We start from the raw sequence: 15,671 nt of genomic DNA, 5'->3' as shown, positions 1-15,671 counted from the left end.
ACAGCTGTCGAAGCCTGTGAGCTGCCTGCTCCCATCTCCTACAGACGGCTCCCTCCACTGCCTCCCACGGCTGGTGCAAAGCAGGAGATTGTCTGTCAGACTGGGTCTGATCCTTCCAGCAGCATCACTGCCAGCGCACCTTTTCCAGGCACCCTTCTCCAGGACTCAGCCCCCAGGGGGCTGTTTCCAGCTGCCCCTCCTGCAGTCAGTCCTTTGACATACAGATGGATTTTTACAGATGAGGGAGCAGCCCAAAACTGATAATTTGTCCTAAGTTGTTTTCTCAGCCTCCCTGTGCATGAGAGAGAGCGAAATAGGAAGTGTGTGAGTCCTGATACCCGCAGGTTGTGGCAGCTGCAGTCGGGCTGTGCTCACAGAGCACCCTTCAGCATCCTCCCCTGTTTTCAGTGGGTGGGACAGAGGAGAGTCCAAGCACCCATCCCTCCCCACACAGCACCTCGAGGCTGGCTGAGCCGGCAGCACCCCCCAGATGCTGGTGCTGTGTCTGCCACCAGCAGACAAAGCCATCAGCATCCCAAGTGGAGGCAGACTGTGCCAGAGCCCCTTCCACCCTCCAGCTCCACTGCAGCGCGGGAGGAAGGAGCCAAAGGGTTAAGCCTCTTCGAGGAGGGCTCTGTGTATGTGTCTGCCTGCGTTTCAGTACTCATCTCAGTCACTTTGCTTCCTGCTTTGCTGCTGTGCCAGCAAGAGGTCCGGGCCAGCAGCACGCTTCCTTCTGACAGACACACGCACAGCCAGGGTGCCGCGATCCTCACCGCCCAGGAACCTCCCTAGAGCTGGCCCGGATCCCGCTCCCCGCAGCGCAGGTAACACTCACCAGCTCCACCTGGGGACCCAGCCCTTCCAGGATCCGGTGGGCAGCCTCCGCCTTCTTCTGCAGGGAGGAAAGGGGAGAGGAAGAAAAAAGTTACTTGTGCTATCGGTTACAAGTCGCAGCTCTCTGCTCCAGCTCTACCCTCTGCTAAAACCACTCCTCAAACCTCCACGGAGCCGTCACAAATCCCATTCCTGCCTGAGAGAGGGTGGAAAGGTTCAGCTCAGCCTCTGAACCCGCAGCAAAAACCCGCGGGCGAAGGGCTCTGGGGTTATCATGACTTTAAAGCAGTGCCCAGGAAGTGACCCGGATCCCTGACCCCTCTGGGTGCCCGGTACCTCTGCGCGGCTGCCCCGCGACGAGGAGGAGGAGGAGGATGAGGAGGGCGGGCAAACCGGCACGCACGCAGAGATGCCCTTTCTAGGATTCATCTCTTGACGAGCATGTGATCATTAGAGTTGAGCTGCCCTTGGCTCCTCGTCGTGTTCTCACTTCCCTCCCCTCCCTGCCGCAGAGCAGCCTTTCCTCGTCCCCTCCCGCCCCCGGCCAGGCTACCTAGTGCTTATTAAAGGCAAAAAAAATCACCCAGGAACACGTGTTGGGGGCTGTGCAGTGGTTACTAATTAAACAGGCCTGAAAAAAAGACACGGGTTGGCTGTAGCAGGAGTCTAAATAAAAGATGACATTTTCAGTAAACAGCGCTTCCTCGCAAAGCCAGGCTGTTCAGGGGGGTTACTGACAGCCCAATAAATCCAGATTGCTGCATGCTGCCGACACCACGGGCTGAGCTGCTAAAGCCAAACACCTGACAGTGATGGGGACGAGGAGATGGATTTTCAGAGGTTCAGATAAAATAGGTACTTTTTTTGGGTAAGGGAGAGAGAAAATCCCCAGTTGCCTAAAACAGGGAGCTGAGCCCCAGGCCTGGGGAGCAGGGGTGAGCTGGGGTCTGCGCTTCTGGCAGAACCAGTGGGGCTTGGCAAACCCTGGGGAAAGTTCCTCAGGGCAGGGAAGGGATTTCAGCTCCCATAGCTCTCCAGCATCAGGCACCTCTCACACTGTCTCAGGGTAGGATGAGTTTCCCAAGGACTGTGTCACCAAAGGCTGGCACATGGCGCTGCCGCTTGCCCCCACATCCACCCCCGTGAAGGGTTTCCAAAAGTCTCATCTATCCCCCCCCACTGCTGGCTGGTCTTCAAAAGCACTGATGCAGCTGTAGGTGTGCAGACTCCTCACCAGAGCCTTGTGCACCCACACAGAGTCTGGTCTGCACACGAGCACTTTGAGCCACCCCCAAGCAGCTGTGGGAGTCACCCTGCCCGTGGTGGGGCTCAGGCCCCAGGCAAGTGGCCCTGGCCAAGCTCAGCCCTGTCCCAGCTGCAAAGCCTGCAGCAGGTGCCTCACTGCAGCATGACCAAGAGAGATTCCAATTCCTGTATTTACTGTACACTCAGGAGGACACAAAGCTTTTGTGCAATTTAAAAGTGACTTCAAGGATGCTAAGAGAGATGTAACCAATGCATCCGTGCAGGGAGCCTGCTCTGGCACCATCCCCACACGGGCAGGCAGCAGCCCTGCTGTCAGTGCATCCCTGCCTGGTTATCCACAGCACCCCCACAGCAGACCTTGGTGCTCACAGATGTCACCATCACTGCCCACCTGACTCCGTTAAGGGGAATGAGCCAAGTCTGCCCAGGGACCTGCCCCTTGGAAAAATTCATCACACAACGGAGAAATCTGAGCCAGAGCTTTAATATTTTGTTCTTCACAAGCGATAAAATCTGCTGACCTTGGAGAACATCAGCACTGTGGCATTAAAAAGTCTTACAGAATTAAATCCAGGGGGTAAGATTTTCAGGAGAGGAAGGATCATTAAAACCACTAAAAAGACTCTACATCAGCTGCCAAGAGGATGATTTGGCCAATGCCCTCCTGCCTGCCATTGGTTGCTGGTGAGCAGAAGGCATCAGCTTACCAGAATGTTTTTGATGCATACCTGGGACAAAAACCAGCAAACAAATTAATTGCATTCTTCATAATTATGGGTAGAAGACTATAGCCTCTCTGAAGGCAGACAAATCCCACCACGGGCTGGTGCAGATGCCCTGGCAGCAGGGATGGCACAGCAAGGGACTAGTGATGCTGCAGGCCTGTGTGTACAGCGAGACTAACTTTGAGAAAAAGCTGAATATGTTCAGCTTGCTGCATTTGCCATGTTTAGACAACTTAATGAGACAAGCCAGAGGCAAACCACCATAGGCAGAACATGTGGCGAATCAAGAAGAATGACATAATTTGTCTTGCATTAACCAACTGCAATATACACGTCTCCAGAACGAAAGATCAGGAGGAGAAGCTATTCCGAGCACGTCATATCTTTGTACATACACAAAGAAATTCCTCTGTCTTGAAAGCTGCCCAATTAACACTTGACACCCACTGTAATTGCTGATGCTCCTTGCTGCCTTTATCAGATTATAGCAGAACCATAATGAGCTGTCTTGAAAGGCCTGGCAGACCAAGGTGAGAGCTAGAAATGGGAAGAACATAAAACACCCAGCAGAAGATTCCCACCATGCTAGGGCTCATCTCTAAGGACAGACAGACACAGGGAGGTGTGTTCCTGCCTAGGGACCCAGCACGCCAGAACCTGACTGGAGAATTTATGCAAACCCCAAACTGTTCAGGTACAAAGGCAGCCTGCCCAGGCCCTCCCAGCAGCGGGACCTTTGGTAAAGACCATCAGCAGTCCTGGTAAATCCTTCCCCTTCCAAAGGCACAGCCACCTAGGACATGGTTCCAATACTGGTTTTGTTAGGAGTATGTTTAGTGATGGACCCTGCAAAAGAAAACCACAAGGCTCATCCTACATCTGCCGAATGACCCCACACATGTCTGCATTCCTGGTTAACAGAAGGAAATTCATCAAGAAACAAACCCAAGCCTTTACCTCTGGTGAGATACACGAAGATCCCCACCACTTGTACAGTCCCTCTGCAGCTCCCCAGCAAGCAGACAAAGATCCCTTTTCTTGATCTGGTAGAGAATCCTGAAATATTGCTCCAGCAGTGGAGCAGAGGAGTTCATGAAGGGACCTCCAAGTGCATTTTTGGAGGGATCAATGCCTCAAGAAAGACATCTGAACCAAAAACACGATCCCTGTGGGGCCCACGGATTCAGAAGGGAACCCACAGATGTGTCAGGCAGCAGCATTTGCCCCTACAGAACCTGTCTCCCCCTGGGCAGGGGCACAGGCAGGGAAATCGTGCTCTTACCCTGGCTCATGCTCCTCCAAGGGGCCTGGAGACTACAAAAATCTTCATTCTTGCCTGAAGAGCATTTGGCTTCCAAAGCAAACCCCAGCCCCTTGCTTTTCCTTTGAAGAAACTTAAAATAGGCTTGGGAGGGGAAAGCAGGCAGGAGAGCAACTTTCCGGCCATGTGAGCTCCCGTGGGGATGAGGAGCCAACCCCACGAGGCAGCGCAGCAACCAAAACCAGAGGAGGGAGAGCCTGGGATTTTGTGTGGGCTCTTCTTAAAGCGAAGTTTAAAAATGGAAGAGAAGGAAACACAGGAGTTATTTTGAGAAAGCGGATCTGAAATTAGGAGGCGGCACTTTCTTGGACCGACTCCAGCCATGGTTCCATGCAGCACAAAGCTGCTGCAGCTGAACTGTGCTCCCGGGGTTATTTATAGCATCCCGTAGGCAGCAGTGCTGGGGAATGGCAGGGTTTCTATTTGGGACCAGGCATGTCCTGCACACAGATATGCAAAGCCCTTCCAGAGGCAGGAGGCTGCGTGCAGGACGGTGCTGGAAAAAGTTCCCGTCCTGGCACCACATTCCCCGGACAGGCAGGGAGCAGCATGGCAAAGAGGCAGGCTGGAGTGGGATTCTGTTTAAAACAAAGTTCAGGAGAAGTGTGGCTGAAGTCAGCAGAAATCTTGGAAACCTCAGAGACACCTCTCTGCATGCAGCAGAAAGCAAACAGCACAGCCAAAATGTGCTGGGACCAAACCACAACCTGGCAATGCCCGTTCCATAGGGAAAGATTTTTCACTCCTACAACCACAAGTACTATTTTTTTCTATCCTTTAAACCTCAGCATGCTCTCTCTGAGAGCCAAACCACCCCAGCAATTTGCTGCCCTCCACACAAAGCAGGTGGGATGAGCCCCAGTGCTGTGGAAGGGAAAGCAACACTCCTCCCTCTCCAGCTCCTGCAGGCATGGCCACCACCAGACCAAGAGTGAGTGCCCAGCCCTGGGCTCTCCTTGAGCCCAAATGCCCTGCAGGAACCTCGGTCAGCCTCAGTGGCATGAGCCCAGCCCCTCTCACCTGGCCCAGGGGCTGATGCTCTCCAGGGGTGCCCATGGGATGCAGCTGCCCTGCACGCTCCCCCACCTCCCTGTGCTGGGCTGGAGCCATCTCCCCACCACACCAGCAGTGACAGAGCACTGTCCCCAAGGCTGGGGCCAGCAGGTGATGTGATGCAACGGGGCTTACAGATGACTCATCACAATCAGTAAGAAAACAGAGGAAACTGGTGACATGTGAGCCCTGCCTTCAGACCAGTTCACACCATTCCCCATCCACCCTGCACGGAGTGTGACAAAACCACTCATTTCAGTCATTTGCTGCTCTCTGGCTTTGGCTCATCACTGCCAGACAGTTTCAGTCCTTGGCTCGCTCACAGCCCATCCATGGCCCATGGGGGAGCCCCCAGACACAGATGGGTTTCCACTCACACTCCCATCCCACTCTGCTGTCTGCAAGGCTACGGTGCCCTTCAAAGGCACACCAAGGTTTAAAGTGATGTGCCAGCAAGGTTCTGCCACTGCAAACCATGGCTGAACATTCCAGCACTGCAGAACTGCTGGAAGTGTTGGCATTGCACAGAAAACTTCCAGAAATCCACGTTTTAGCCCTGCAGCAGTTACAGGAAAGCTCCAGTCACCCAACCCAAGAGCCAGGGTTGTGTTGCAGTCTCCAACAGATTTTGGATCTCTGCAATTCTCATCACTACTTCCAAGACCTGAAAAAGCAGGACATGACCTTATCTGGTCTGGGTTAATCACAGACAAATCTTCAAAGTCAATACACCTATTGAGAACTCCAGATCCTGAAACAGACACCAGGACCTTTAAAAAGCCAAAACAAATGAAAGTTTCCTTAAAATCCAATAAAAAATTAAAATATTCTCAATGACCCCAGGGTAATTGTTTAAATTTTATCTTTTTGGAAATCTTGTTATTATGCAGAAATGTCAACAGTATCTGAATTCTGGCCTTTCCAGTTTTTCTCTGGACTTTCCAAAAGTCCATTTTGCATCACCAAGCCCAGATGAGGCAGAATAAAAGTTATTAGAAACAAAATCAAAACAAACAAGGCCCTTTCATCAGCCAAATATGAAAAGCCCCCATCCCAACTACCATGTAAACTAGAATTTGAAAAAAAGCCCCACATATTAAATGCTCAAAAGCACTTTTACTGTTAAGGTCTTATTTACTGCACACCAGCTCTGTGCTGACGAGGCAGGCCCGATTCCTCCCTTTCTCATGTAAATCAGGAGTTCATAGAAAATCAGAGTTCTACAGACATCAAATCCCTGTAGGATCTGAGTCACACTCAGTGTCTGTGAGTAGTTAACGGCAAGATTATATTTTGCAATGCTAAAAACCTTCGTTTATTTATTCTCTTATTTATGGATGGGGCATTAATGCTTTATGAAGGTATTTGAGGGTAAACGGATAGCTGGGAACGTGCTCCGCACAGACACAACAGCAGCAGGGGATGGAAAAAGTTCCAAACAGTCCTTTGAATTCCAATTTTACAGCATAATGCTGAATTTATAGATAGATAGCTGTGCCCTTTTGAAGGAACAAGCATCAAGACAGATGACAAATTAAAATTTAATCTTATTGATTTCCACCAGCTCAATCTCAAGAGCAAGACAGACGCTGCTGCTGCTGCTGCTCCCACTGCCCTGCACTGCATCAAACCCAGTTTTTCGGAGGGCTGACAGCAGAGCAGGGATGGGCTCCCGTGGCTGTTGGCACCCACAGGGGTGACGTGGGGGGACTGGTCCCAGCCCTGGGCACGCTGTGGTGGGTCACAGCACGAGGTGTCCCCTCCCTGGCACGGCGGCGGAGGGCGAAGTCACGCCACGTCCTGACGCGACCTCTCCCTCCGCGATAAATGAGCGCAACGTTTCAGGGGAAGCTGACGTGAGCTTGGGACACGAGCACGGGAGCTGCTGGCCTCTGAGCAGGAGTCCTGCTGGCTCTGGTGCACGGCAGGGACCTCCAACCACCAGCACCTGGCTGGCAGAGAGCTGGACACGGGCACCTGTGGGCTCCACGTCACCACAACGGTCAGAGAGATGGCACGGGTACCTCTGCGTGCACATAAGCAGGAATTTTCGGGACACGTTTTTGACTTGGAGGAGAATTCACCCAGCCAAGCCATAGGTAGCAGCTTCCTTCAGGACACACTGCCAGCCCTGTATCCCAGGAAATGCTGCTCTCCTCCCTGGGCTGAGCAAAGGACTTGGAAATTTCCGATTAAAGCACAAAAACATCTTCAAGCCCAGGTATGGTCAATCGATTTCAGGGGAAGGCGGATGCAAGGAATCCCGTGAATGCCCAGTGGAATAAAGCTACTGCTAAAAATACACACAGATGATCTGTTCTGGTTATGAGGATTTGAGGTGGAAGAAAGGTAAATTCTCTTGATACAATAACACATCCCAGAGCTGCAAATTAAAGTCCTCAAGGAGGCCGTGCCACACAGCCACCACCTCTGAGGTGCCAGACTCAGCAGAGATCAGCTTTCTTCCACAGGGGAGACACTAAAATCACTCACAGGGCTTAATTTAGGAGATCCCCAATGTCTCCATCACTGTCAGCCTCTGGATCAACCGAGGCATCCATCCCAACCTGATTTTTCCAGGTAGTTCTGTGCCACCCTGCCAGCACCCAGCTCCTGGGGAGGAGCCCCCGAGCACCCTGCAGCCAAAACTGTCCCCTGAGCTTCCCACAGCATTATCCAAAGGCTCTTGGTAATTTTAGCCCCCCGTTTCCAAACATAATTTTGTTTCTTCAAGGACTGAACACACTTTTGAAAATAGGACTCAAATGCTTCTGACAATGCTGTCCACTGTCTGTTCTCAGGTTAGTCCACAGACAGCACCAAAAACGTTAATTCCCACTCTCATGAATCCTTTCAGAAATGGTGCAGCTGACACTTGGCTCAGATACACAAATGTGTGTTTTTCTGTGTTATACTGTAAAGATTTCCCAAAAAGTACATTTTCGGGTGCAACTTCACAGCCCATCTTTGGACAAAAGAGAAAATGGCTTTGGTCAGCACATAGCAGGGGAGAGGGCACCTGGATCTTGAATATTAACTGTTCCTCTACAATGCAAATCCCCTAAAAGCTTCCCAAATGCAACCACAGCCTCACAGTCAAGGATTTGACTGCAGTCAAGAGCAGCTTCTCTCCACTCTTTCCCAGCAGAATTTGTACAGTCACCTTTTTTTTCTGGAAATCAATTACATGTCCAGCAGAGTGTAGCAAGAGGGGATTACAGGTCACATTTTCCATAATTATCCTCTCTGACACCGAGGAACTTTTCAAATCATACGCGTTAAGTAGGTCACAAGAGGGAACAGCAGCGTGATGGGCATTTAGCATCAGAAAACCTGAATTTGGAGAAAATCGGATACAGCCCGGCGCCGCCCCCATCCCAACCCCACATCCATACCCAGCACGGTGGTGAGAAAAATATATAGACTTCCCTGATGAACCATAAGCTAAAATTAGAAACCATTCACGCCTGCAAAGCCACAGCTATCGCCAAAAGGAAAGTAGGTCACAGAATGGCTGGCTAACTTGATTTTCCGGCTTTTCTAGCTGCTCTGTCCTCACGTAACCCCTCCTCTCCCATGGACCGTTTTTGGTCTCTCCTTTGTTCGGGTATGACTGCGGGCAGTGTGCGGCTCCGGCACGGCCTGGCAGGAGCGGTGGGAACGGGCAGGGCAGCGCCCGCCTGCCCGGTGGAGCACAGACCCGTGGTTCACAAAAAGCTAAGCCAGAGCCAGGCAGAAGCCCCTCCACGAAGCTGCTGCCTCCCACCTGCTCGGGGATTGGCACAAGGGCTGGCTTTCTGCCCCTTCCACAACGCTGCTCTTTAAAGATCGTTTCAGGCTTTGCCAGCACTTCTGGGGTGCTTTCCTTTCTCGCCTCCTCCCGAGGCCTGAATATCCTCTTTTTATTTGCATTTCTTAGCGTGCACTGCCTCCCTCAAGCAAGCCACAAGCCAAGCGATGCGAGTAAATCTGGCTCTCCTTCCCTTTGTGCATGGGCTGGAGCCCTGGCTCAGCCATTACCGACGCTTTTCCCACAAGCAGACCTCCAGGCATCAACTTCACTGCTTTTCCACAGCACAGAAGAGGCAGAAAAGCTTAAAATTTGGCTCAGTGACCTTCATGACTCTAAATCAATGCATTTCTATCTGGCTTGCAGTCCTTTGCTCCAACCAACTCACCTTGCAATTAATTGTAAAGCTGCAGGCCAGCACAGGAGTGTCTGGGTCTCTCCCACATTCACAGACAGATGGAAACACCTGGAGGATCTGCTGCCATCAAACCCATCCTATCGCCGACCACCAGCCACTCTTTTCCACCACAATCTCAACTGACTCTAAACCCAAGACCCTTCCTCTTCCAGCTTTCCTCCTCCTGGCCCCAAAGACAGAGCAGTCACCATTAAAATGCATCCCAAACATTCAGTACACGAGAGGCTGAAAGCTGAGCCCACGAATGTTCTTTAGAAGGGCAATTACATCCTGATTCCCACCCTTGTTACTGGAGCCTCGACAAAGACAACACTCAGCACTCCCCTTCCCCTGCAGCCCCAGCTCAGCCTGTCCCTGCTGTGGTACTGGAAGGGCTCCTTCCACCCCCAGCCATCCCAGCTGGCCAGGGATGCTGCCAGTTCTCTGCTGCCCACAGATAGATCCTGTCCTCTCCAAAGGAGGAACCTGCCTGCAGCCTGCTCTGGTTTCTGTCAAGCCAAAGGGAAGGTTGTTGGTTGGAGTCTCCTGCCCACAGGCGAGCTCTTCACACACGACACGCAAGGGGACTTTACAAGAACGGGGAAGAATCACTGTTTGCCCATCCTTGGCATAATTCAGACATGAACAGAGAGCCAGATTTGAAATTATACAAACATCTGTGTCCAACGTGACCTTTGCTTGCTGGGCACCCACCTGCAATGAGTGCACCCATCACAAAGGTCAATGGTGAAACCCCTGGCACCAAGCTGGCTGAGATCCCCCTAACACTGGCAAAGGGACGCCACCAGCTCTGAGCACTGTGTGTGACAGTGTCCCAGGTGTTATGGCCATGGACTTTCCAAGTGAAACGTAGAACTCCATGCTTGCCCTCCACAATCTCTGCCATCACCCAAGGGACAGGGCAGAAATGCCAAGTGACCACCTGGAGTGGTGGTGAGGCTTGGAGAGCAGATCCTGTGTGCTGTGAGAAGGTGGTGGGAGGGAATGTGTGACCCTTCTGCTGCACGGGCAGAGACAAGGGGTGACAAAGCAGGACAGGGGGTGGCTGGCAGGACACTCAGCCCTGAGCCAGCTCCAGCTAATGGAGACTGCCACGATGCAGGCTGCTGGGGATGTGATGGCTGAAGATCACCTTTCCCTCCTGCCTCACCACCATCACCCATTTCTTCCCCTTGTAATGTGGTTCAGCTACACAAGAGCGTCCACGAAGGATGGGGCTCAAATGAACAGGAATAAAAAGGTTTGAGAACTCACTTTTTTTGTCCCTCCCCCTTACACAGGAGGCACAAGCTATCTAGCCCAGGACCCCCAGAGAGGGCACTTGGTGGTGAGAATGGCTTTGAGGAACACTGGGCACTGCCCCCAAAGCCCAGTGCTGTGCAGCCATCAGCAGCTGGCTCTTGCTAATGCTTCAAACACACCGACCTCAGCCTTCACCCACTCACACAACAGACCGTGCCAGCACTGGGTTTCCTACTGCTCAGGGGGAGAAGCAGATGGAAAAAGGAAAACCAGGAAAATTGCACTGCCTGGGAGCGCAGGGTAGGCGATTTTTTTTTTTTTTCTTTTTAGGAGTCAGGCACCTGGATTTCTGCAGCTCCCAGTGAAATCGCAGGCCTCGCAATTCACAATAATTAGCGACTGGTAGTTTTCCTTTTATGCAAAATCATCCTTTTTATCCAACACCTAAATGAAAATGAATATGCTTGATTATCTACCAAAGGGCCCAATTTCTGAGCATCGCTCCAATGCACGCAGCAAAATCCATCTCTCCTCGGGCTGCTATTACAGGCAACGGCTGATAAATGAGCGGTCAAGGCAGAGATCCAGAGCCAGGGATGCCAGCCTGACCTTTGTTAATGCTATTTACAGCATCAAATATCCACAAATCCAGCCATGGCTGCATCCACATCCTTGCTGCTCCAGCCTACGGGGGCTTAGGGACAAGCCAGAAAAGCTCACAGCTGGCCTGCCAGTATTAGAGCAGCACAGATGTCACCCTCCATCCATGCAGCCCACCCACCACGTCAAAGCCCACCCCTTGAGGCAGCTTTCAAACTGGTTCACTCCTAGGGGAGAGGATGAAGCAAACTGTTTAACAGAGAGGAGTCTGAAGCATCTCTTGAACGCTTCATCTCTAAGGCTGATCACAGGAAGCCCCCCAGGCAGGTTCTTCAGAAGACATTAGTGCTCATCTGCACCATTCTGACAGGGCTCCATCTATCCCACTCCCACGGCCTCCACCCCAAAGGTAACACCCAGGAAAATCCCCCACCTGATCCTTACCAACCTCCCCGGCCACGGTGACAGGGCACAATCACACATTTGTCCTTCCGTCATTTCCACACTCACCCTGTTCTCGTCGTAGATGATCTGCACCAAGCTGCGATGTTTGGACTCAATAGGAGGGGGAGAGATGGGTTTTTCAGGCTCTGGTGGTTTGGCTGCTTCTTCCTCCAACTGTTGCTGTGGAAGGAGAGGGGGGAGGAGGAGGAGGGTGAGTCACAGCGAGAAACGCAGCCGTCCCTGTCCACACGAGACTCTCTGTGGTGCCTTGACCGAGGCAGAAACCGCCATGGCAGGAGACTTCCTGCGAGACACGGGCCGGGGAGAGGGAGGAGAGCTCGCAGCAGCCCCGGCCACGCAGGCGCAGCGCTGGCCTGCCCCAGGCACCGGCCCTGCGCTCGTGGGTCGGCGTGGTTTGGGTATGGAGGATGAGGACCTGCCTCAAAGGAGCCTCCTGGAACGGGCCCGAGGCTAGAAATAACGATTTTACTGGGAACATTTAAATGAAACCACAGCTCCAGCCCGGCTCCGTGCTGCTACCTGCCTCTGGAGCTGCTGCTGCGTGCAGGGAGAGGTGGAGGAGCCAGGGGTGATGAGCAAGGCTGCTCTCCACCCTCAGCTTCACCTTCCAATGGAGTGGTTGGAGGACATGCCTTGGGATGGCTGCGCTCGATTGAATGACTCGTGCTCCAGCCATCCCTGCACTTTGCAATATCACCTGGTCAGCAGCTAAACCTGACATTCCACCTGCAGCTCCGTGAGGTGGGAGGAGACATCCCAGCCCTTCCCATAAGTTTGAGGAACTGCTCAGCTGAAAGAGGAAATCACAGATTCCTCCAGGCTCCTCCTGGGGCCGGCCTGTGAGGAGGGAGAGCGCAGCCGTGCGCGGCAGCTGCGGGGCAGCACAGGCACGGGAGAGGGAGCGGCTGTCAACAAATGCTGAGGATTTGAGGATTTTTTCCCTGCTAGGCTCGATCTCCAAATCTTTGCAGTTTTTTTTTTTTTTTTTCCTGCAGCTAAAGCATCCCCTGTTGAAGCATGAGGAAAATCGAGCGAGTCTTGTGCTAGGAAGAAAATGCACCTGGGACTTGGCTTGCACCAGAGCACAGCACTGACTTCCCAGAGACAGTGGTGGCTGGTGGCCTGAGAAGAAGGTGAATCTATTCCTCCTCCCCATCATCTCTGCTCCTGCTGATGACACCTTTAGCACACCAGGGCAGGAGGATGCACTTGGGATGAACCCAAGAAAGCACTTAAGCACCCAGGCAGGTCGAATGGCTTGGCTGAGAAAACTCACACTCCTAAAATTGTGTTTCAGTGGATCAAGCACCCCATGCTGTGGACTCCACCTCCCCACAGGTGGATACCTCTCCCCATAGAGGGAGAAGCAGCAGTATAGGGAACACCAAGATACAGCCAAAAAAGCTGCTGTTGCTGGCCAGAGTGGGGAGCAGGCTCTGGCAGCGCAGGAGAGCCTGTGTCCCTTAAATTGGCATCACCAATAGCCTTAGAGTTATTCCAGCCACGAGTGAGAACAGCCAGGAACTGCCCAGCTTGAACCATCTGCACCCTGGAAGGGGATGAAACCTTTCCCTGCACTGCAGGGATCTGTCCCTTCCTGCCTGCAGCCACACCACGGTGGCACACCAAAGGCTCCAACCACAGGAACAGCCCTCAGCTCTTCTCAACCACGGCCACGCCTCAGGTGGCCCAAAACACAGGACAGGGGACAAGAGCTCCTCGAGAAGCCACTGCTGAAACCATGGGCTGCAAAGCTGTATTTGGCACCAGACCTGGCACAGAAGCAGCACTTCCAGGACCTGCCAGCTCTTCCCTGGTGTCTTCCTAAGGCACGCTATCACACATCCTCACTCCCATGGGATGAACTCCAAAATCTCCAAAGAACGAGCCAGCAAAAAGGATCAGATCCATCTACTTCTCTTGGGGAAAATATTTGTGTTAAAAAAAAAAAAAAAAGTCAAAGCATCCAAAACTTGGCTATATTGCTCTGGAAACCCACAAAAATTCTGCCAAGTGGTCGGGCGTGTAGCAAGGGATTTCAGATGAGAGGGTTTGATGGCCTATCAGGAAACAAAAGTTTGCCACTAAGTGGAGGCTCATTAAAAACAGCTCATTAGAAGAAAAAATACAAATCTAATTATAGCTGAAATACAGTAGAGAATTAAACTCTGCTTGCTGTGGTGTGGCACTGTATGGATATTAAAGGGATGTGAGGAGGGGCTGGAGGCAGCACACCTGACTGCAGCCTCGACAGCTACTCCTGGGAGCCGTGGGAAATGGCAAAGCAAAATAGGTCAGGGTTCCCAGACAGGGACAAAATGGATTTCTTAAAGGTCTGCCACAAAAGCCAGGCTGGGACTGTGACCTTTACAGGGAGAGAGCGGCATGAGAGATGAGTGCTGACTGCTGCACACCCCCTCCCTCCACCCAGCAGTGCCCAAGACCTCCCTCCTCTCCCCAGATGGAAGGCAGGGCAGCAGTGTTGAAGGGATGCAAGATGCCACCATTAGCCACAGCCCTGGCTCCTACAGAGGAGGGCTGTGGCTCATGGCTCCCACAGGCCAACCTGCTCCCAAGGGGAAGAGGTGTCCCCTCCAGGAAAGAGACCCTTTGGCTGGACCACGTGCTACAGAGGGACACTGCAGGCTGCAGCACTGGTGGGAAGGTGGGTGGTATTTCAGGAAGGCCCCATCCCTGCAGGTACCAGCTCCCGTGCTGCAGACACCTGCCTGATGAAGCCAAGGTTGTCACACACGCACCCAGCTGCCGTCACCTGGGCACCGGGATGCTTCACCTGCCCGGGCAGAGCAGAGCCTTCCAACCACAGGGCAGCTCTGAAAACCACTTTCAAAGAGAACACAGCCCGATGGAAGGGGAAACCCTGGAGCTCTTCCACCCAGCCGGCTCCACCTCCATCACCAGGTGGGAGTGTTGTACTCCCGGAGAGCCCTTGGCTGAGCTCAGCGCCCGGGGAGGCTCAGGCGCCACTGCAGAGAACAGCCCAGCAGTTTATTTCTCCTTCAGATCCCCGGTGCCGCTGCCAGGAATAAATGCATAAGGATTATCCTTCCCTGTCAGGAAGAGGGGGAGAGAGGACTCGGCGAGAGATTTAAGCGCATATGGTGCATGAATGAGCGGGGGATGGCTGACGGAGGTGGCCTCCTGCCAGGGGTGTGCAGGGTTTGGGGAAGGTTTCTCAGCTTGCTGAAGACGTTTGCTTCTTGCAAAGTCCAGGCAGAGCCTTCCCTGCCATTTCTGGAAAAACCAGAAAGAGAGAGATGGTGGATTGTGGTTGGTTGGGATTTTTTTTTTTTTTTTTTTTTTGGACAGCCTTTCCATACAAGTGTATTTAATTATCCTGAGAAGGCCTCCCAAAGACAGAGGGGAAAAGCATTAGGATATTCTGGCTGCATACAATTTCTCCCCTGCTCCACTGATGTTCCTGCAGGAGCAGTATCTGTTCCAGGCTCATTGCTTTCCCTCACTCGTGCTCCTGCACTGACAGCTCAGATGCACAAAACGTTCCTGGAGCATCTCAGACAGGACCCCCTGCTCCAAAAACACTTCTTCCCAGATGTGCTAGCTCTGCTGGAGGACTGGGATGGGGAAGGCTCCAGCCAGAGAGGGAAGGAGGCCATAGTGGGGGGGTTCCGTTTTGCTGCCATATAACTTTGCCACCACATGCCAAAAAATTAAAAAAAAAAAAAAAAAAAAAAAAGAATAAAAGGAAGGGAGGCAACACTTTTACTGCCAACAGCCACTTTCACCTTCTTCCCCATTTAACAGAGCATTTTTGTGGGCAGGGAGAATCATAAAATTTGTTCATATGGAAGAAACAAAGCAACTGAGCATCCAACAATAAAAACCCCATTTCCTCACGGAAGGACAGCTTGATTTTAAGGGCGAGGAGCATATGCTGCCCCTGTCAGCATCAGCAGCAGCTCCTCAGCATCC

General features: G+C 52.4%; 1 protein-coding gene across 13 annotated transcripts in view; it reads right to left on the bottom strand.

Annotated features, from left to right (window-relative positions):
• NCOR2 (nuclear receptor corepressor 2) overlaps positions 1-15,671 on the bottom strand; it is a 230,542-nt gene that overhangs the window by 100,479 nt on the left and 114,392 nt on the right. For all 13 annotated transcript variants that reach the window (XM_053993433.1, XM_053993441.1, XM_053993442.1 and 10 more), the window contains exons 6-7: positions 11,763-11,876; positions 839-895 (exon numbers count right to left, since the gene is read on the bottom strand). In XM_053993433.1, the coding sequence (XP_053849408.1) occupies positions 839-895; positions 11,763-11,876 (171 nt within the window). The remainder of the gene's footprint in view (positions 1-838; positions 896-11,762; positions 11,877-15,671) is intronic.

The sequence above is a fragment of the Vidua macroura genome, chromosome 18 (assembly GCF_024509145.1).
Source record: "Vidua macroura isolate BioBank_ID:100142 chromosome 18, ASM2450914v1, whole genome shotgun sequence".
Taxonomy (NCBI): Eukaryota; Metazoa; Chordata; class Aves; order Passeriformes; family Viduidae; genus Vidua; species Vidua macroura.
The sequence above is the reverse complement of the archived record's forward strand: the minus strand, read 5'-3'. Positions and strand labels throughout refer to the sequence as shown.